The 23,556-nt window shown below is 36.6% G+C and overlaps 1 protein-coding gene across 1 annotated transcript in view; it reads right to left on the minus strand.

Moving 5' to 3' along the window:
* LOC110112175 (alpha-mannosidase) overlaps window positions 1–23,556 on the minus strand; it is a 41,024-nt gene that overhangs the window by 12,336 nt on the left and 5,132 nt on the right. The window contains exons 6-20 of the mRNA XM_020844297.2: window positions 22,769–22,888; window positions 22,607–22,690; window positions 22,430–22,501; window positions 22,191–22,304; window positions 20,766–20,866; window positions 20,588–20,681; window positions 20,322–20,489; window positions 20,104–20,193; window positions 13,052–13,114; window positions 12,875–12,931; window positions 10,909–11,128; window positions 10,654–10,790; window positions 9,612–9,680; window positions 9,474–9,533; window positions 9,275–9,346 (exon numbers count right to left, since the gene is read on the minus strand). Coding sequence (XP_020699956.1) covers window positions 9,275–9,346; window positions 9,474–9,533; window positions 9,612–9,680; window positions 10,654–10,790; window positions 10,909–11,128; window positions 12,875–12,931; window positions 13,052–13,114; window positions 20,104–20,193; window positions 20,322–20,489; window positions 20,588–20,681; window positions 20,766–20,866; window positions 22,191–22,304; window positions 22,430–22,501; window positions 22,607–22,690; window positions 22,769–22,888 — 1,521 coding nt within the window. The remainder of the gene's footprint in view (window positions 1–9,274; window positions 9,347–9,473; window positions 9,534–9,611; window positions 9,681–10,653; window positions 10,791–10,908; window positions 11,129–12,874; window positions 12,932–13,051; window positions 13,115–20,103; window positions 20,194–20,321; window positions 20,490–20,587; window positions 20,682–20,765; window positions 20,867–22,190; window positions 22,305–22,429; window positions 22,502–22,606; window positions 22,691–22,768; window positions 22,889–23,556) is intronic.

Genomic DNA, 23,556 nt, shown 5'->3' on the forward strand with positions numbered 1-23,556 from the left:
CATCTACTATAGGAAATTAAAGCTCACCAAAAATAAAACCCAATTTGTTTTGACCCCCCTTGCCTACATCAAAAATAGTGTCGTATACAAATTATAAAACAAAATTGATCACAATCCTAAGGGATTATATATTGTAATGCAAAACCCTAGTATTGAATCGACCACATACGAATAGTTAAGGTGCCATTTTTCATTGTAGTCCACTCAGTTATCTTGAAGGGATGTCAAGTGCTCTGCTCGGGTTTGTGGCACGACCGTCATCCATTTTCCTGCAAGGAAGTCCGCTTATCCCTAATCTTTTTGGTTGTTCTTTTCCTCTACTTCTTTATGGCTGGTAAACGATTGCTTGACCCCGACTTTTTGGATCGGGTTCTGCAATCTCTCTCTTTTCGGGAGGTTTTGTCGAGGACTTCCTTATCGTCTTCTTTTCCGACTTTGAAAGTTTCGCCCTGTCACAGTTTACCTTCTTTGTTGATTTCTGATGAAGAATTGCGTGCCCTAGCTGCGTCGTTTGAGTTTGCTTTAGTCGAGAAATTTCCCGACCGGCGTCCTTCTCTTGAAGCTATACGCAAATTTTTTTTTTCCAACTTAAGCTTAATGGTGAGTTCTCTGTCACTATTCTCAACAACAAGAATGTTTTGATCAAGCTTAGGAATGATTTAGATTACTGTAGGGTATTCTCTCATTGTTCCTATTTTGTTAACAACTGTTTCATAAAGTTGTTTAAATGGTCTCCGCATTTTGGCCCTAATGTGGAATCCCCTATCATTCCAAGTTGGATATCTTTCCCTAACCTTCGCCCTCATCTATTTTCTACCCGAATTCTTCAGGGGTTAGGGTCCCTCTTTGGCCAGCCCCTAAGGACTAATAACGCTACTGTTAACAGGACTAGACCCTCCGCTGGTCGTGTCCTCGTAGAGCTAGATGTTACTAAGAGGTATTTGAATCAAGTATGGCTAGGTTCTGAAATTATGGGTTATATTCAATTGGTGGAAATGGATGAATTCCCTTTTATTGTGGTTATTGTAAAGCTTTGGGTCATTCGAAAGCTGAGTGTAGTATGTTGCATCCTCATCTTGCTAATGTCCTCGCCCCTATGGTGGGATCGGTTTTGGAACCTTTGACCCATCCTATTGTTGGAGGGGTTGGTAATCAATACGACCAAACAATTGCCCCTGTGGATGTGGGGTTGTATGCTGATGTTGGTTGTTCCTCTCTTGTTGTGGATAAGGTTCGCTTGATAGTTCCTAATGTTGTGGAGTTGAATAATTTCGGGTACTGAGGGGGTTTTTGACAAGCCGCAAATTCCCTTGTCAGTCGGTGGTGTAGCTAGTTTGGTGGATGTTGATGCTCCTGGTGATGGTGGATTAATGGTTGGTAATAGGCTGGCTATTACTCCAATTGATGCTTTAGTTGTGCCGGTTGTTGTGCTTGATCCTCCAAGCCAACCTAAAAATGGAATTGTGGTATCGTTCGTGCCAGTAGCACCTTACTGTGGTAACCCTTGCTTACTTAATTTGATATCTAGTCCTACAGTAGCCCCAGATTCTAATGTTGATGTTAGTGATAGTGAAATTGAGTGTTCTGATGATTATGCTCCTCTAGACCCTACTGACCGTGAATGTGTTCCTTCTGCGGGCAGGAATTTGACTGCTGATGGTTGTAAGGGTGCAAGTACTTTTGTTCTTAAGGGTGATGATATGGCGGGAAATTTGGGATTGGTTGATGTTCCCATATCAATTCTTTCTAATGATGCTTTGCTAGCGCACCTAACTTATAATGCGAAGAATTTTGAGGTCATGCAAGGTGATTGGTTGATTGATGAATTTTCCTCAACTGTTGGGGAAGAAGTTGATGTGAATGCTTTGGATTTTGATCAAAGTATTCTTCAAATTGCTGACGTTGGCCTTCATGTTAAAAATAGTAATCAGAAAAACCGTAAATCGAAGAAGAAATGAATTTATCATCTGGATTCGCTTTAGCTACTGTCTTTTCTTCCTTATCAATGGTGTCCTTTTCTGATGGTTGGTGATTATTTCTGGGCAATAATGATGAGGCTTCGTTGTGCTTCCTCTTTGGCCTTGCTTGTTGGCAACCTTGGTGGTCTTTTTGCGGTTTGGGACTTGTGGCTTGTTGCTCTTGGTTTGCAGCCTCCAATGGAGGGCTCTTGCTTGGCTTGGGGGTGGGTATGCGTAGCCTCCTGAGTCTGGTTCCTTTCATTTGTTTCCTTGTTTTTTTGTCTTACACCTTGTTATGTGTTTTGGTTTTTTGGCTCATTAGGACTCTCTTTCCTCCTGTAGTGCTGCTCTTGGGAGCATTAGCGAGCCCTATGATTGTTTTGACTTGTATCCTTTTCTTGATTAACATGGAGGTATTTTTCGTTAAAAAAAAAAAGTTAAGGCACCATTTTGGCGTATGAGAAAGTATCCTTTTGCAAGAAAGGGAAAACAACATGAACTCTCATTTACAACGCCTTGAAGTATTGTAAACCTTATAAAGTGATGATAAACTTTCTTCTTATTTTGCCTCGCATGATGAATAAGATTTGAGGCTTTTTATCCACTCAAGCGTCGATACTTGAAAAAATCCCATAAGAATCATAAAGTTGCTCGTAAACATATTTACCAACGTCGTCAATAATAGGAAGAAGATGAATGTCTAACATATTAGGAGGACCGTGATTAATGTTCATTCATGCAGACGAGCTGACCTTGTCTTGACTAGTAAGATGAAGAGTTGGTTCCAAATTTTGTATGCAAGTGTAATCTAAAGTAGGATCTGCAGCCATTATGTTTAAAGAAAAAAATAGAATGTTTGTAAACTCATTTTGAGCCTATATAGTTTATTTTCTCAGTTCAAACATTCAAAGTTGTTGTATAGTTGTAATAAACAATTTTGCACAATGAACAAGAGGAAGTTATGCCTGCAAATTCTATTTTTTATCAATAGCCACAAGATGAGGAACCAATCCACATCTCCTTTTCCAGAAGAATAGTAACATTCATTTTAACATTAACTCTAGTTACATATGGTCTAGAAAGTAGAGCAGTATCAATATCAACCGGAAATAATTTACCAAAAACAAATCCCAAGGAATATAAGATGGATTAACTACAAACGAAGGAACTAAAAGCAACCTAAATGATAGTCATAGGTGGTAATAGTAATCCTAGTTGATTGAAATGGGCAGTTGTTCCAGGTTTTCTAAAAGAACATGTACTTTCACAAACAAATCTTGCTCAGCCAGGATTTTCAACACTCTTAACTACATGGCTAGTTCAATTGGAAAATAAAGTAAATATACGAAGAATTAAACAGACTACCAGCATACCAAGTGTGGTTGTAACACTTTGTTAGATCGGTTCCTGAACCGACTCAGCCGGCCCCACATGGGCCGGCCTTAGTCTACAGGAGGCGGGTCAAACCGCCTCCCATGTTGCCACCCAAGCTATAGGGGCCCACGCCTATTTGATTGCCGCCCATTAATAGTGGGGTCCACTATTTGATTTAATCTATTTTTGGCGAGGGGTGGGCGGCTAAAGCTATAAATAGGCATGAGAGGGAAGGGATAGGGCATACTTGAATATTATTTTCTCTTGGAGTCTCTTGGGTGTCTTGGGCTCTAAACTTGATGTCTAGAGATTGGGAGAGAACGATCCTTCTCTCGAATAGAGGATTGTTGACCTCTACTATGCAGCCAAAAGAAACAAACAAAACAAAATAAAAAAATATACTTGAAAATCATTACCTGTGCCGAAACATGCCGCAAATCCTACGCAAATCTAGCTTAAATCCCGCCTCTACTGTGGTGTTGTGTCCGAGCTCTGCAATTTGGCGCTGGATCAGAGCAGAGCGTGCATAAACTCCGCTCTGGCTCTCATTAAAAACGACATACAAAGAGCCCTCCGATTTGGACATGCGAAGCTCCTGTCATTGCCTTCCTCCACTGCCGAAACCTCTTTATCTTCTTCCATGACCGAACCCCATCGAGAGCTGCCCCGTTTTTCTCATTCGCTTCCTCAAGCCAACCACAGCAGCAGCAACTGACGCCTCTTCCCCTCAGCCGATGTTAGCCCAAACCACTAGCTCCCTTGCCCCTGCACTGCAAACCGCAAGCAGAAGCCCCACTACCTTATCCCGATCTCCCCTCCTCTCCATAGCAAGTCGGACTCCACCAATCCCTAGTACTTACCACCCCTCTACCTTGTCCGATCCCATAGCCAAAGCTCTACCCGAGCCTGGCCCTCTCATTTGATCCACAGAGAGAGAGAGAGAGAGAGAGAGAGAGAAAGAAAGAAAGAGAGAGAGAGAGAGAAAGGGAGAAGCCGGCCTACCTCCTCCCTTGCTGACCAAATTCGCTCCTTCCACAACATTTCTTCCTACCCGATCAGAAGCTACGACATTTTGATTAAAAGCAACAGTGGGAGCTTGTTGTGTGTGAAGGTAACTTTCTCCCCCCCTTCACGCACCTCTTCGGCCAAATCCCGCAAAGCTGTCGAACTAAGGGGTTAAACCCTTGATTTATGGAAAATAAAAGGAAACAGAGGATTTAGCTTTCTGTGAGATTCAATCATCTCTATATCATGTGTAAATCATCCTTAAATCCTGCTCAAAATCAACATAAATCCTGTTCTAATCATGCTTCTTTTTATTATTATTAAAATTATTTTTTTATTATAATTAATTATTGTTAATAGTAATTAATTATATTTAATTATTATTATATTAATTAGTTTTCAATTAAAATCAATTATTGATTAATTTGTTATAATATGATATATATCATTAATAATTACTTAATTTTTAAATTAATTATTTTAATTTAAATATGTTATCAATTATAATTAATTATATAATTATTAATTAATTATTTTTATATTTAAATATTATTATTGAGTATTTATTAATTATATTAATTAGTTAATAATAATAATATAATGAATAATAATTAGAAAGATGTTTTGCCCTCCTTCCACAAGCAAACACCACCGACGACCTTTGATAAAATATAAGTTTTGAACTTCAGAAAACTTGCCCTCAACAGGTTGAGAATAATTCACTCATATCGCGCACTCTTTTCTTGGAGCACGAGGGAGGAAGTATCGCTCTGATGCGTGTGGCGAGGCAGGGTATTCCCCTAAAGTCCTTTTTCGTGTTCGCGACGCGCCAAGGGATCACCCATTGCTCAAGCTATTTCTTAGTGTGGTGTTGGAGGGAACCTTGGATGCGGAGCCTTACAACGAGAAGGCTGTGCGCGCTTTTCTTAGCACGGCGGGGCAATAAAGAACAACTTTTTCAAAAAAAAAAGCTTTAAAAATCCATGCACGCCTTTCTTGGCGTGGTGGATGACAAAAAAACTACGGCCGCAGTGTCTCACAACACCAACCGTGCATGTCTTTCTTGACGTGGCGGGTAGGCTGCCTTTTGGTTTTTCCCCTAAATGGGGGAGATGCCGGGAGGCTACCGAAATTTTGTCTAAAAAAGACAATGACTTGTACTTGAATAAAAAAGGCTTGAACTTAAATAAATGAAATTGAATGAACCAAGCCTGAACCATATGCAGAAGAACTTAAATCAATTGACAAATGGGAGTCATAAATCCAAATGAACTTGAGATTATAGTTTGGGATAACTACAATGAACTTGAACTTGAACTGAACAAGAACTCGAGCTCAAGGAAACTAAGTGCAAAGAACTTAATCATTTGAACTTGAAGATAAAGATTTGGACCGCAGCGGACTTGACATTGAACACTTGAACTCAAAGGACAACAGGGGGCTTCTAGACTTGGACTGAATTCAGATAATTTGAACATGAACAAAATGCATAAAGAACTAAGCTCAAACAAATTATAATAAGCCTAAATTTGAATTCAAAAGAATAATGACAAGGAATCTAAGTGCATTGCAAAAGACCTTGAACTTCTACTCAAACTCAATCTAGAACTTAGACCCATATCAACGAATAAATAAGGGTCCAAATTTTGAACTAAGTGGGACTCAAGTTTGAACAACAAGAAGAAAGACCTGAATCACATGAGCTTAATCCAAGCATGAAATGAGCATAGACTTGTGAATTTGAACATAACTTGTATCAACATATTTTCAAGCAAGGGTCAAATGGAGAAATACAATAGTATGCTCATGCTTAACAATACAAAGTCTTCAATGAGCATTAAAGTACTCTCATTCCAGTTGAGAAGCTAACTCATCATGCGTGGTTCGAGTCATCTTCATATGACACCAAGGGATTTGTCACATTCAAATTGGACAATCTACGAACAATAATATAAAGATCTTTAAATGAAGATCATCAGACTGGTCAGAGCACAATCATCAATGAACTGAATTATTATGAAAATCATGAGTTACTTTGACTAGTGCAAGTAATAATGTGCTTAAAAGTGATTACAAGGAGATTGTAAACTACAATAGTTCACTAGCCAACATGCATGAAATGGTCAGTGATGAATGTAGCCATGCCTCTACAATCGACAGTAACAGAGATACTACAAAGATGGCCTATCCTCCATGAATACAGAGCAGCAAACACAGCATCTTGTAACCAATACAAACAGAAATGGTAAATCGCTTGCAGGCAACATTGGCATCAGGCAAATGTATTAATCCCCTGTGAATGACAACATTCCTTACAAATACCAACAATCAGCAATGATAGAGGTGTTATAAGCTTGATATAGTCCCGATAAATATTACGGATCTTCTCCAGTCAATGAAAACTGATTCGTCAATAAATAATGTGATTGCCTACGAGTGTTGAAGGTCAGCACACAATGAACATGATAGAGGGCTTGATATACCTTCGACTATCATAGTTGTTGGTTTGAGACAGCGGCCACTAGCTATGAAGTATAAGACATTAATAAAGACACAGTCATTTAAGGTTGAAAAGATTGATCCTTTATTTAAACCAACAACAGAAAATGATGATTACGGCATAACCAGGAAGTCGCTTATTGATTCCTATAGCTCCAGAATGAGAAAGCCGGATCAAATCAATAGGGAGTATAGGCCTCAGTTCAACTAGGTTCTGAATATTGAATTGGATAAGATTATTGAGGCTTACAAGTTTCTTGATAAACAGGGATCGTGCATCCAACATACCTTCTACGTACAAAAACTAAAGTATTATGACAAATACAAACTTCTACGAGTTATTGTAGAAGACCAGTCGAATGTCCAAAATACCCCCGCACATGCACCGTAATTTGTATACACATAGGTACACTAAAAAACAGGACAAGCACAATCAAAAACTCGCATGGGCCCCAGCGAGCATGTTGTAGGACACACGTGACGTCTAAGGATGCTGCGCGGGTCAATAAATTCAAACCCAATCCTTTTAAGAAGCTAAATAAGAGTCGGCAAGGTTCAGTAAATAATTATAAAATGCCCTCAAATACTCGCGACGTCTAGGGATGTTGCGCGGGTCAACAAATGAATGTAGTTCGAGCCTGATCCTTCTATGCGAGTAGATAGGAGTTGACACGGCTCGAATTATCAAACAGATATAGGATCAAGATGTCAACCGGGATATCTGTTTTATACGTTCATATAAGGCCTTCAAGGCCTCCAATAAAGAAATTTCATTAACAAAGCCATAAAGCTAACGACGAACCCGATCCTCTATCGACAAGATGACAGAGTTGACAAGGTTCAGTCAATAAAACAAGAATAATCCCCTCACCCCGATGATGGCCGTGTTGAATGCAAATTCAAACTAGAGGAGTTCATTTCAAATATCTTCAAAATGTCACCCAAACACAAAAAAAAAATCCAAAACTTCAAAAAGAATATCAAATTCAAATATTTAAAACTGAAATCAAACCATCAAACATTTAAGGCACAAAATCCATCCACCCTCCGCAACAGCTTGCTGGGGTGGACAAGTTAAAATGTACTCTGGCTCACAAAGAGCTAATGCCTAGTCGAAAACATCACTAGGATCTATTCTCAAATAATCTCCTGCCAATAAGGACGTGGTATGTGCCCTCTGAACTGAGTGATTTTGCCGCCAAATGGCACCTCGAAATACTGGTTATGGCCAGAGCCAATATGTTCCTTAGTGACATCAAATCCTTAAGATATGAATCAATAGGATATGATTGATAGAGCACAAAGCCCTCTGTTAACTAAGGTGGATTCAAATTTATCCCCTTAGGCAAATATTCACCCCAGGTCTATAAGGTCCCCTTGGACGAAGAAATCCATGGCTGCCAACAAGGATCCTTCTGTCAGGTTGGGTCGACTACCTCCTCTGACTAAGTAGACCAGGGACCACGATGGCCTAATGGTCAAATCTACTTTCAACCAAAAAGAAGAAATCTACTAGCAAAGGCCAACAACTTGGTTTTCTACACCATCATATTCTATAACCATCCAACTCAGGATTAAACTTAATGCCTCATGCACCTAAACAAGAGGAATTGCAGAATTGTTAATCAAGAAAAACTTCTCCACTAGAAACAAATGAATATTCATCATAAATGTGCCAAATAAAAAATCCAACTTTCTAGCAAAGCAAATCATTATAGTTGTACATTGCAAGTCATCATTGCACTTTTTCAACATTATTTAATATGACATGTTAACTAGTAGTGGTTAAAGCATCATTTGTCATATAGAACTATTTTGGTGTTTTTTTTGCTTGTTCAAGGGTACTTTAGTGATTTTGAATGACTATTATTACAAAGTTGTTTAGTATAATGTCATTCATATGGTTGACAATGAAATAAAGAAAGTGCTTTCTTCTAGTATTCTTTTGGGGGATTGGTTCCTCCCTCTTGCGCCCATTTTTTGTTTCTTTCTATTTCTAGCCTCCCGCCTCTCTAGGCATCATCATCCTTTTTTCAAAATTGTTTCTTCTCTTTATCACTTCAATTTTTTTCATATATCAAATCATTCTCTTCTCAACAATCAAAATATCCAAGTCCACAAAAATCCCCCCTTCCATTGCCAACACTTTTCATCGTAGCCATCACCATTCTAAGATTTATAGCTACAATAGCTAAGCACATCAACATAATTGAGAAGATTCGACAACATCATGATTAAAATGCTTTCAATGCAAAAAATATCATTGATTACCCACATATTGCAGGATCCCAAATTATATATTTTTTAATTTTCTTAGCTAAGCCTATATTGGATATGTCCAGCAGAGTATTCCTTTGAGGCTTGAGTTTGTCTGAGATAGGAATGCATCTAATGTTCCATGGATTTTGTTAAGCTAATAGAGAAGCACTTTAGCACACCTGATATATCCACGAATTAAATTGTTGATGGACTTCATCAACTAAGGGTCCCCTCAAAACTTCCAGAGCTACCTACATTCAAGAAATACCAAACATAAATAGATTATTAAGCATGTAAGAGAGCCATTTTGTTAAAGTGTTTCACCAAGAAAAAGAAAGTATTTTGCATAAGAAATGAAAGGAAACCATAAATCATTACCGATCTTGAAGCAGCTGAAGGAGGAGCGCCATTAGGCCGGAAAATGTAAGCGCCCGAGGCCTAATGGAAACAGTACTCATTTCAACAATTTAACAAAATTTTGCACATCAAATATGCCGATAAAATTTAAGTGTTCACCTGTTTGTCTTCATTATCACCCTCACTAGAACCATACCAAAGATAACTTTGTTGCACGGGTAAGTCAACCTAATTAATCAAAAAAGTCGCTTTAAAAGTTCTGCATTAATATAGAATGCATAAATCTATTATTAAACTGTTTTCAAAATTATTTCAGAGTATGAAAACCTAAAGTTGGTCAGCCAATTTTTCCATGGATTAAGGATTTATATGAAAGATATAAATTCCAATAGAACAGAAGGAAAATACCATAAAGACATCAGTACAGAATACCAATAAACTTGACTTGTAATGCAAAAAAGAAATAGTTTTTATTTCATGCCCTAAACAGTAAAATGGCATAGAAAAAAGGGATAGAGTTTAAAAAAAAAGGGATAGTGCATAATGTAATCATGCATGCAAATGGCCAAGTTCATGGCATTTTACAAGCTTTATCTATTCTCAGAAAACTTCCCTTCCACTGAGAATCCACCAGATCATTAAATAGTTAATCCCCAAATGCATTCCATTCCCAAAGCAAAACTTAGATATTTCAAGCAAGGAAGAGTTAACATGATGTTGATCAAATCCAACTTCAATAAGATCAAATGCTTGATATCACAAGTAAAAACAGAGTAAGTGGCACATGAATATATATATAGAACAATATCTTTTTTACTTAATGTTAAAATAAATATATGTTACTAATTGGTGAAAGATGTTTGACAAGCTCAGGAATGGTTCCATTTGAACAAAAAAATAGCAAGCATCACAAACAAAATATGAATTGATTAAATGTGAAGCACGTAATGTAAGAATTTAAGGAGAATTAAATGGTAGCCACATCAGCCAAAAAAATTCTAAGAGAAAGAACAAGAGAGAATGAATCACCATTGAAAATCCCATTGCCCAAGCTTGTTTCTTAATCACCCAAATTAGCATAGGCTCGTAATTACATGGAAAATTAGTTGCTTGTAGTCAATTATCAAATTAGCATAACCCAAGGTAAATGATTTGCATGATTATCGCAGTAGACAGTATTCGGAGCATATAAACTACTCACTCCTACTCTGTTATTCACCACTCTTTTCAATTGTCCAGAAGCTGATGAGAAGGCCATTTTAAGATGCCCCGGTCCAATCTCCACTGTATCATTATCTGGTGTTGATATAGTTGAGGTATAGCCATTTGCATTGGGTGCTGTTGTTAGATATTAAAATTAGATAAACTAATAAAAATGATAACGGTGTTAATTGAAAAAAAGGTTAAGGAAACTAATGATGGAATTTTTACAGTCTCAAATTAATGTTAAAATCACCTTGCTTGGTTTCTTTTGATATGAAATAAGTATTCCATCCCAAAGGAGGCACAAATACTTCAAATACAAGCCAATACTTTGGAACGTCTTTTGGCAACTCTCCTAAGTATGCCTTGACATAAAAACTTCTAATTTTAATAGTAGTGTTTTCCATCTCAATGACTTGAGTCTCAATAACATTTCCATCTGCATCTCGTACAATCAGTTGGTTATCATTAACCTAATGGAAGCAGAAATACATGTTAACTTGGCAGTTGAGAAAAAAATACTGAAAAAAATTGCACCACCTAGTTCAAAAATAGGATAAAGATAAAAATAATACAACTAATAAACAGTTAAAGTGGGAATTCACTTAAGATACCTTCATTTCATGTTCACTTTCTCACTTTCAACTTATATAGTAGTATAGTTTCACAAGATGGATTTTAAATGATAGGTGATAAATAGGGACAATAATCTATGTAATGCCAACATTAACCCTCCTTCCCGACCATACTTCTTCGCACCTCCCGCCTTTTTCCTTAACTTCTTACCCCCCCGGAAAATCTCCACTACCTACTTTATGCCTCCTAATGCAATAATGCTTCCAAATTATTTATCTATCTCACTCTCTCCCTCCCTCCCCTCTCCTTTTACTCCAACCCTTTCATTTCCTCCACCATCTTTTCCATCCCCTACTCTTCCATACCTTCCAATCTCTACTCCTTTTTTAACCACTTTGTCTCACTCTCTCCCTCACTCACTCTATCATCATATCTCTATCTCCTTCCTTTCCTTAACTCATCTATATTTTCCTACTTTTCACCTCCCTCGCTCTTCTCCCCTCGCCTTCTCTGAGCTACACTAGCTAAAGTAAAGATTAAAGAGTTTAATCAATTGAAACTAAGGTTATAGCAACCCCAACCTCCAACCATTCTGTTCTTACTTCCATATCATTAAGCAGAGGATTAAGAAGGAACTATAGGCTACGAATGGTCAAATGAATTGGCTAGCATTCGAACATCTTCCAATCACTTGTCCAAGTTGGTGCCTTAGCTAAGTTTTAAGCAATGACGTAAACTTCATCTCATGAATATGAACAATTAAGTTAAGTCAATCATTTACTACATATCAAATACATCTAGTCAAAGGAGAACTTTTTTTTTTTTTTTAGTCAAAGGAGAACATTCTCTAATTAGAAGGTAGCAGTTTTAGCATGAAATCTATTTGGATACTGCAATTTAATAACCTACCATAACAACTATGAACATCTATTTATTTTTAAGCAATCACTACTATTCTTCTTAAATTGATTTTACTTGCACATTTATTTAATTTGTGCTATGCGTGGTGCATTATCTTTTTTTTTTTAATTTGGTTTATTCAACACTTGTAGCACTTTCTGGCATGCTTAGTGCAAGCTCCTACTATAATTAGACATTACTAAATGTGATGTTTGATTTTCACCATCTTAGGGTATGACTAATTAATGAGTATGTTCTAAACAATGATGTAGACTTCATACATGTGAACCCTAAAAGTGTTCTTTTTTATTGAAACAAATCTATAAACATAGCCTTCTTGATAGGAAGAATGTTTTGATTCTACGTAACATACGCATTCACAAGTTCAGTCCATTCTCTTGAAAGTTGATGATGGTAACCACCACATATGATTATTCTTAATCTTTGAAGAGTGCTTATCAATAGATTGCTTATTAGGGATACAAGCCATAGGGATGAGATACATATGATGTTTAATGAGTCAAAAACTTTATTAGATGTTTATTTGAATAAGGTGCTTATGTGAGTCATCCCTTCGTTGTAAGAGTTGTAATAATGCAGTTTATACAGTTCACAAAAAAGAGCAAAGTGTATGAAATTATAAAAGCATGGTTTGACATCTTCTTCTTGAAGTAGGAAGGACTTCCCAAATTAAGATTTACTTGAGAAGAGATGTAAGAAACATAATTTAATAATGAACTTACTGGAATTCTAATATATTCTGTACGATTCCATCCAAGAGAATTATATACAACCATTATCTGTGCAGGCAAATGTAATTCATCAAATTGCTGCCTTAATTTTAAAAAAACATATAAAGTTCGATAAAAAATAGAGAGAAAGTGATATCTGTAAATCATCAAACAAAAATATAAACTTACTAAACTCTTCCCATTTGAAAGTTCTTCTGTAGCTGGACAGTAACTTACGTTGAGCAAATTGCACTGAAATAATAACCAGAAATATTTTTGCAGAATAAGAACTTTGCACAAAATAGCAGCTTAAGTATGTCACAAATCTTCATTCCTCATTAACAAGAACTAGAAACCCATCTTTAATGCGCATTCTTCAATCTTAATGTAAGTATTACTATCATGATTGTTGGATCCCAAGTCAAAATAAGAAATCAAAATCATGTAATCTAGAAGTAGCATAATGATGTTGAAGTTACTTTCTAGCAAACTTTACTAAATAAAGGCCATTCAACCCTACATCAATACCAGTAAACTGATTGACACAAATTATCCAGAAAAAATGTATCCTATCAAAACAAAACAAAAAAAAGTTAGTGAACGAGTTGAATGTTGCTTCAACTATAAAGTAAAGTAATTAGAATTTGTTGAAACAGAAAGAATTGCATGCATAGATTTGATTAAGTTGAGAGTTCCAATAATAGTTTCTTTGAGATTTTTACTAACATATCCCCCTAACAATAGCAATAGGCATATAGGGACAAGGGTGCCAAAGGGATTGGGTTGCCCACTTTAGTCCATTAGCCAATGCTTAAAAATAGTAATGGGTTGGCCATAATGTGTATGACCACACGTGGGTTGGACCTAATGCGCTCAATGCTAGTTAATGAGCATGTTTACAATGTCATTTCAATAACAACTCTCACGCCTGCTAAGATACTGCTCGACGCCACCCACCTCTCATATGCATAACAAATCAAAATTGAAATAAAATTTTAATATTGAAGGAAGGGATTTAACTCATGAACTGTTACAAGCATGATCACACCCATTAAACAAGATCAACCAATCTTTCATATATATATATATATATATATATATATAATTTTTAAATTGTTTCAATGCTTCCACCTGAAAAAAAAAACACAAACTTGAACATATAGCTAATCAACATAAGTAAAGAATGTGGCATCATAAAAGTAAGATCCTACATCATGTAAAATGTATACAAAAGCAATTCACTTAAACTATACAGTTGGTGAGCAAGTAATATGTTGTCAAGGCTTATCAACGAGAAAAAAAAAAGCATATTGCTTAGAAGCACTAAGCTCAAACAAAGTCGACTGTCAATTAATTGAAACACAAATAATAAGTAATATTACATATAAAGAGTACAAAAAATAAATGGAAAGATTGTTTAAGGTAAATGACGTAAAGAACCTCAAACAAGCAATCAACGAACTGAAGGAGCAAAGTTTTGTATCATGCTACCATGAAAGTAAAATTGAGTTGCTCAAAAGTAGAGAAATAGAATTCAAAACATAAGTCAAAGAATCCAGAATGGATCAAGAGAATACTTGAAAATCAAGGAAAACTCATTAGATGGAGGGCTAAGAACTTTTGTAGAGGAGGCTAATTTGTTTGCTTGAGAGTTGATAATCCATAGATTCTACAAGAGAGTTGAGGTCAATACATCATATGCATTTCGAGCAAGGAACCAAAAATGCCAAGAGCGAGAAACAAACAAAAGATTTGAGAGCAATGAAGGACCAATAACACAAAATGCATAAAGAAAGCAAGTGCGGAAATGAAGAGTCTAAGAGCCAACAAAAAACGAGAAACAAAAGAGTTTCAAGTTTCATTCAATGACCTAGGACATTATTAAAATACGAGAATCAACATATGGTCGAACGGGGAGACTCAATGAAGTTTTGAACTAAGCTCACAATTAACATGTCTCACGATGAAGCATGAAGCAATGCCCACAAGCATTGCAATGCTTTGAAGTACTCGTGCATGTCATAACAAAGAAAGCATAGTTGATGCTTCTCTTCAAAAATGTGCTTTAATCATATTTTTTACTTATATATATACATGTAATATTTCAACAAATATTCAAGTTGAAATTCTATTAAACTATTAAAACTTTGAAATATGGTAAACTTCAATTATGGAGGTCAACTTTAGAGTGTAAAGGTTTTTGTTTGAGTAGATCTAAAACTGAATATATGAAGTATAATTTTAGTAGTAGTAGATCTAGTGGGGGATTGTGACTTTGGGTAATCAAGTCAATAATAAGAGTACACGTTGTAGATATCTTGGGTCTATTGTTCATAATGATGGTGAAACAGATGGGGATATTATTAGTAGAATTCAAGTTGGATGTTTGAAGCGGAGGAATGCATCGGGCTTGTTGTGTAATAAAAAAGTCCCCCTCAAACTTAAGGGAAAATTACATAAGAAGGTGGTGAGACCTGCAATACTTTAAGGTGCATAATGTTGACCAATAAAAGGAAGCATAATATTAAGTTAAGTGTTGCAGAGATGAGGATGCTCAGGTGGATGAGTGACTTTACTCTTAGAGACAGATACGAAATGAGCATATATGTAAAAAAGTTGGAGTAGATCCAGTGGAAGACAAGATTAGAGAGAGTCGCCTTGGATGGTTTGTTCACATAAAACAGCAGCCTTCTGATGACTCGGTTAGGAAAATAGATATATTAGATTTGGTTTATGTTAAGAAAGGTAGAGGTAGACCTAAAAAGACTTGGTTAAAAAATATTTGAAATAACCTTTCTTTATTAGATTTAAATGAGAATTTGACTCTTAACAGGACAAATTGGAAAAAAAAGATTCATATAGCCGACCTTACGTAGTGGGATAAACTATAAAAGCTTGATATTGTTGTTGTTGTATTAAATTTTTGAAATAGACTATAAATGATTTTTGAATTTACAAGGTATATTTAAATTCAACTCCGTTGATTCATCTAAAAACATCAATTTTAGGTAATCTATCAAAACTACCTATGAACTCAACACCATACAAGATCAAGTAGTTGGGTTAACCAACTCGTTGCCTACATTTTATTTTAAGGGAACAATGAATTATAATTTAAACTTAACTAACCATGAGAAATATCCCAACAAAGCCCATCATAAATTAAGTATATTCAAAACTCATGAGTAGGCTCCGAAAACTCGCGCCCCGGCCTCTCCTGCTCTCAGGAGAGTTTTAACGAATTAGGTTATGAGGTAAATTTTTAGAATGCAGATTGGGTTTGAAATAAGACACCGCCCAGAGATTTCGCCCTCATTTTGCGGGGACTTTACAATCTGAGTTATAGTTTCCTATAGGCGCAAGCCCTTATAGTTAATTACTCCTCCCGGTAACGAGAGAGAACTTTCGATTAAGACTAGTCAAATAGATGCATAGAGATATGTGTTATCTGATTTATAATAGCAGCATGGGTTTTGTTGTTCAAAATATAATACTTAAAATTAGAAATGCACCATCTTGCACTTAGAACGGATGGTGGGAGGGAATGTGATGAACCCGATTAAGATCCATGGTTCCGTCATCCCGAGTCATCATGATCTCTAGTATGCTTAGTCAGAGGTGGTAGTCGACCCAGCCTGACAGAGGATCCTTATCGTCAGCCATGGATTGCTTCAGCAAATGATACCTTGTAGACCTATGATGAGTATTTGTCTAAGGGGGCAAATATGAATCCACCTTAGCTAAATAAGAGCTTTATGTCCTAATGTCCTATCTATTATATCATATTGATTCACATCTCAAGAATTTAACGTCATTAGAGAACATATGGGCTATGATTGTAACCGTAATATAGAGGAGTCGTTGAACCAAGCCACTAGATGAGAGGACCGCGGTGGTATATGTTAATTACGCAAAGCCATTCGGCCAAGCCATGGGTTCTTTATGGAGCCATCCGGCCAAACCACCAATCAGAGGGACAATGTCACGTCCTTACTGACAAAAGATTATTTGAGAATAAATCCTAGTGATATTATCAACCAAACATTAGTTCTTTATAAGCTGAAGTTATATTTAAATTTGTACATCTTGGGAAACTGTTGAGGAGGATTGATGAATTTTGCTTTAAGCATTTTGATGATTAATTTCAATTTTAAATATTTCAGGTTTTAATATTTTCTTGGATTTTTGGATTTTGCAGGCGTTTGGGAAATTGAGAGACATTTTGAATACTTGAAATTAACCCCTCCGGTTGAGATCTACGTTCAACACGACCATCATCAGAATTTTTATGGACATTTTTATTTTGTTGACTGAACCATGTCGACTATGTTTGCTTGCCGACAGAGGATTAGGTTCATCGTAGTCTTTATGTCTTTATTTGATGAATTTTCTTAGTTATTGGCCTTGAAGGCTTGATATGAATGTATTAAAATTAATATCTCGATCGATGTCGTGGTCGTATATTTGTTTGATAGTTAGAGTCATGTCGACTCCTATCCATTCATGCAGAATGATAGAGCTCGATCTTGGATTCATTTCTAGACTCACACAGCATCCTCAGACATCACGTATGTAAATATAATACGCTCGTCGGGGCCCATCGAGTATTTATGGGGAATTTTTATAATTATTTGTTGAACCTTGTCGACTCTGTCTAATTACTGACAGAGGATTGGGTTCATAGTAGGTTTTATGCCTTTATTAATGAATTTATTTTGTAATAGGCCTTGAAGGCATAATATGAACGTATAAGACAAATATCTCAATCAATGTTGCGACCGTATATTTGTTCATTGGTTCAACAACTCCCCCCCCCAACCCAAATCAAGAAGAAGCTTAGACTTACACATAAGTTTATTTCTCGACCCGCGCAACATCCTCAAATATTATATGTGCACCAACAACATGCTCATCGGGGCCTATGCAGGTATATGTCTTTGCACGTATTTTGCATAATACATTTGTGAAGTGGATACTTGTGTGCAGTGCAAAATACATAGATGACGAGGGCATTTTATGATACTTGTCGTTGATCGATTGTGCGGACGACTGTCATTTGAATGTGCACAGCGCTTTGTTTGATAACTTATAGACATTTTTTGTCTGCTTGTATATATGTTGTGGATCCGGTGACGTGGCGGTATGTCGTGAGTTGTGTGCATGTTTTATACAGGTAGATACTTGCATTAGTCACATGCATCTGTGATGGCTTGTAAATAGCTAGTATTTGCTACTGCTTCTCTCTATTTGCATCGTAGGTAGTGTGTTGTGCACAAGACGGATCTTCTACAGCAGCTCATAGAAGCTTGCATTTGTTGTAGCCCTTAGGCCTTTTGCTTGTGGTCTTCGGTATTTGTTCATAGATAGAACTTTGTGCACGTGATAGGCCTCCTATGGTAGCTCGTAGGAGCTCACAATTGTTATAGTTTTCCTGCATTTGCTATGGTTTTCATCCTTTGTTTGCAAGTGATGGCTTGCATGTCCTTATTCGCAAAGGACCCCTTGTCATTGCAACGTACCCTTCGTCATTGCTTGTTATGCAAATCAGTATGCTCATTTGTAACTTGATGGCTTCCAGCTGAGCTACATTCACCAAATGATCACTTCATGCATTTTGATTTGCAAGTCAATACATGTCGATCGTCGCCACTTGTAGTCGGGTGAACATATTTATTTGTATATTGATACTTGGCAACAAGGTTGAGTTGCATAAGCGTTAATTTCTCCATTCATGCTGGACCTGCTGGCTGACAAGCTTGTTGTATCTGCTTGCATATCTTTCAATTCTTGTGGTAGCTACCGCTTGTATCTTCAAGACACCTGATGTCGAATGTAAGGAGATCGTTGCTTTCGCATCTTATCTACCATCGTAATCTACAAGTAGGCTAATGTGCTCACTACAAACTTCCGTCAGTGCTTGCAAGTGGATGTAATAGGGGCTACTGTCTCTTCCTGCATGACTGTCACAAAGACTATCAGTGATTCTATTCGGATGTCGATTAGAGAGCACTGCTATGTTCATCACGCGTTAATTTTCAATTCTTGTATGGGACTGCAGCTTTCATTTGCTAACTAGCATATGTCGGCTGAAAGAGTGTTGTGGTATTCGAACATTCTTGTTGTGGCTTGTGAGTGTTTGCATATATTTGTTGCCTACTGACCACCTCTGCTTCCAAGGGATTAGTGCATTTGATTACCATTGCTTGGTTGTTGACTGTAAGGGCGTCGTAGCATCCACTGCCTGTAGTTGATTAGCATTCATAGGCTTATAATGCATATGGCAAATTTCTCGTCGTCGTCAGCAAGTGAGCACTTATCGTATGCTACACTATATGTATTTGCAAGGAATTCTGTTAATTTGTTTGCAAGGTATTCGACATTAGCTACAAGCTGATTAGCATTAGCTGCGAGCAAGTCATATTCATTACGACTCCCTTGAATATGTTTTGTTGGTGGATTATCATCTTCTTTGCATCTCAACTGTCATTGCTTGCGGGCTTTGATGTGCTTGATTGAACATAGGTGCTATATCTGTTGTGCCTCTTCAACATTATGTTCATGAACACACACGACATAAATTACATTCATCTTACCTTCGTTCATGAGTAGACCATTGCAGTTGTTGTCAGCATTTTAAAGTGACTGCCTTTATGTGATCAGGGGAGTTGTATGGGGTTGAGGGTTTGTAAAGTGGCTGCCTTCGGAGAGATTGTATGTGGTTGCTTTGGTACAAAAAGCTTCACGTAGTTGCTATTGGAAGCAGAAAAGGCTGCTATAACTGGAGTGAAGTGTTGGTATTCACGTGAGAAGTTAGCAAGAACGGTTGTAGTGTGAAATAGGGAAAAGAAACAGACGGTGCGACCTACTCTGAAAATTCGCGCCCCGGCCTCTCCATTACCACTTTCTCTTTTTGGGTCGTCGAGGAGAGTTTTAATGAGTAAGTTCCAACGCAAATTTTCAGAAGGCAGACTGAGTTTTAGATAAGACATTACCAAGAGATTTCACCCTCATTTTGCAAGGACTTTATGATCTGAGTTCATGGTTCCTATAGGTGCAAACCCCTATAATTAATTACCCCTCCCGATAGCGAGAGAGAACTTTTGATTAAAGCTAGTCATCAAACAGATACATAGTATCAAGCATATAGTAGCAGTAGGATTTGATATTTAAAAATTGAAATTTATATCTTATTTTTCTTTATGTTCATGTAAACAAAAAGCATTGAAGAGACAAATTCATACCTGGCTTAACTTAACTGATGGAGAGTTGGAGGCACATTTCTCTCCAGGATTAGCAAGGCAAGGAATAGCAAGGTTGATAACCATCTCTGCCTACAGAATACAACAAAAGTTGTAAATCTACTTCTCTAAAATCAAAAGATTCACAGGTAATAAATAAAAACAGCACCCAAAAAAAGGGCAATGTACGAAAAGTATTAAGCTGTGAAAAGCAAGCAAACCTGAGATGCCCCATATGCCAAACGTTTTGAATAATCATTTGTTGTATGTTGTTTTGCAGTACCAGAGACTGCATCATGATGTTGAGCAATGCCTAAAGCATCTCCTAGAATAGATGTGACTGGACCAGAAGATTTCCTCCCTACCAAAAATTCTAGTTGACGTGCAGCCTACTTGACATGTAAGATGCTTAGTAAAACTCTAATTGTTTGCGTGCGAGAGTAAATGAAGCAGCTGAAAGCATAAAATCATAAACAAACCATTGTACCAGATAATATCCACTTAATGCTCGAACAAAACGCTTGAATGATGGTCGACTGGTATAATAACCAGTCCAATAAGAATATGGACTATCTGCATATCTGCATTTAATTTATAGAAGTGTGCACGGATGAGTGTAAGAAGAATAACAAATTGATTTAGCGACATAAATTTCCATAGCTTACGGGAAATAGTCATCGGTTTTCAGCGGCCATGATTCATTTGCAGCATGCTTTGCATCAGTGTAAAATGATGGGGTGGAATACAACGCATGGATACGGCCATCCTACCAACACAATGATGGTGCTCATTAGCAGTAAATGGTTTGCATTTTTACAGAAATGTATTTCTTTAAATTAGTGTAGGGACAGGCACAAAGCAATGATTAAGTTGCCCAAATAGAACATAGAAAGAGACTTTGAATCACCAAAAAAGTCTCCCTGCAGAACCAAGGGTAAGAGCACATTGTTCAGCCCCTCTCCACACCACACATTAGTTGGGGCATCTTGCTCTAGGTAATCCCCCTTTTTCCATTAAAATTCGAATGTATTTTTCATATAAATTTCAAAGCCTTCTTCACAAAGGCATGCCCAGCGCCGAAGCTTTCGTAATTGATCTAGCGAGGGAGAAAATGCACGCAATCTTCCGACTAAAATACAAATAGCATACCCTTGGTGGTAATAGAATATCTGATATTCTATTTTCTTCCAATTAGAAAAAGACAGCAGAAGTGAATACTACTTATTGTCGATAAAACGAAAATCATGAATGCTACATATACTTCTCAGTTGCGAGACAATAATTGGATTAGTGTGTTCTTACAAACACTTCTCATTTGATCATGTTCTTTATTATGATGTAATAACAATCTTGAAGGATATCTCAAGGTGAAAAAGATCCTTTAAAAAAGCCACAAGGAACTATAAAATTAATTAGTGTTTGCTGCATTACTTGATATTTATGCATAAGAACTGTGTTGCACTTGGCATTAAGGAATCTCAATGTTGGATTGAAGATTCAAAACACAAACATGAATGTAAATGCAGAATATGCGTTAGCACAAAGTATGTACTCAAGAGCATGCATGCTTTGTAAGATATGTATTAACTATTAATGTCGCCATTTTTCTAATTACTTAGTTAATTCAGATCAAAGTTACCATGGAGATATTAAGAATAATATCACGCATGTGCCCTTATTTTGATCACACTTATATAAAATAAAATATTTTCTTGCTTGAAAAAAAAATTTAGCCTTTAGCACAGTTCAAATATTACTTTAAAAATCCTTTTGGTCCGTTTTATTAAATAAGTGCGGTATTTAGATAACAGGTATATATCAGGACTTTTGTCAAGCCTTCCAAATACAAAATCCAGCTACACCTCTATTCATGACAATTTCATATTTTTCAATAAAAAAAAGTAATGCTTTTTTCATTTATAGCCATCAACTATTTTTAAAAATAAGGCCTCCCTTAATTTTTCAACTTAACAACTTCCAAGTTCCATGTTATTCTTTAATCCACTCAAACGAATTGCATCCCCTAAACGTTAAAAAAATGAAAAAGCAGTTATCTTCTTTGTATTTTAAAGTCAAACTGATATGAGTACCTGATTTACATAATTGATAAGTTTGTCCATTTGCCTGAACCAAGATTCAGCATACTCATACTGGAAATCATCGCCCATTGTCCACATAATATGATTTGTTCGAGTCACATTAGCCTGATAAAAAGCTTGCAGGTATTGAATATAGTAATTCAAGGAAAATTCTAATTTAAATAGTATAACAATTTGATGCCATGCATTGATATTCACATAGGCAAACTTAAGTGCACATCTCACGTTACCTGAGCTAAAGCAGCATCAATAAAATCATTGACACGCTCATTAACATTATAGTCATAAAGAATAGGATCATCCTGCAGATAAAAAAGATATCAAAGAACATTGTAATGGACTCTCTGTGTCCCTGTGTGGGAGGGGATAGAACTAGAACAAGTAATTAGTGCATTCAAACTCCATACCTGGATGGGAGCGTCCTCATCATTGACTTCAAAATGAAATCCATTTGGAGGGCTATAATGCTTAGGAAAGGCGCTTGCGAAAATCTAGAGTACCAGAATCCCCATCTATAAATAAAAAATTTCTTCGAGGAAATATAAATTGGAAACCAGAAAATTGATAACCTGAGAAGAAGACCCAAAAGTTCTTGAACCACGCCATATGACTTCAAGAGATTTGTCTAACCAACGTTTCTTTCTGTCCTGGTAATCAATCCTTGCAAAGAATATAGAGTCGAAACCAATCTGCATGAAGAATAAGAGAATTAAAAGAAGTTATTACATAACTTAGTTAAAACTTTAAGAGATTTAATTATCTAATTTTAATATGCTATTGAAACTCATCCCATCATTAGTGTTATCCCAACCTCAATTGCAAGATCCATACATGTAATGATACCGAAATCTCAAATGCCGATGCACCCTCTGATGTAGTAATAGGAGTTTCATCAAGAATTTCAAAGCATGCTCATCCTAGAACACTCCAAAGGTGAGTGATCTCTCAGGAAGTTGCACCAAAGGGACAAAACATTAAGGTTTGCTATGCCAAAAGGGGCAATATTTCAATGGATAAAAGCTTCATATCAAAGCAATACACTGAAAAGAAGATGAGAACTAAATATCATATAGGACAAAGTGCTACGCAACATCAGCCAGCTCTTGAACCTATAAGATCACCTTCATAATTATATCTTGTGGATGATTATAGGCCATGTTTAATGAATATTGACAATGATATCAATTCCTCAATGGGGGGAGATTGTAAGATTCCTCAAGTATAATGAGGCAAAAATTTTAAAATTGAGCTGAAATTTAATGTAATGGTTAAAGTTCCATCAGGAATTCCAAAGCTAAGCATGCTCAAGCCAGAGCACTTTCCTGAGAATTTGCACCAATGTTACGAAATAATGAGG

The sequence above is a fragment of the Dendrobium catenatum genome, unplaced genomic scaffold, assembly GCF_001605985.2.
Source record: "Dendrobium catenatum unplaced genomic scaffold, ASM160598v2 fragScaff_scaffold_178, whole genome shotgun sequence".
In the NCBI taxonomy this organism is placed as follows: domain Eukaryota; kingdom Viridiplantae; phylum Streptophyta; class Magnoliopsida; order Asparagales; family Orchidaceae; genus Dendrobium; species Dendrobium catenatum.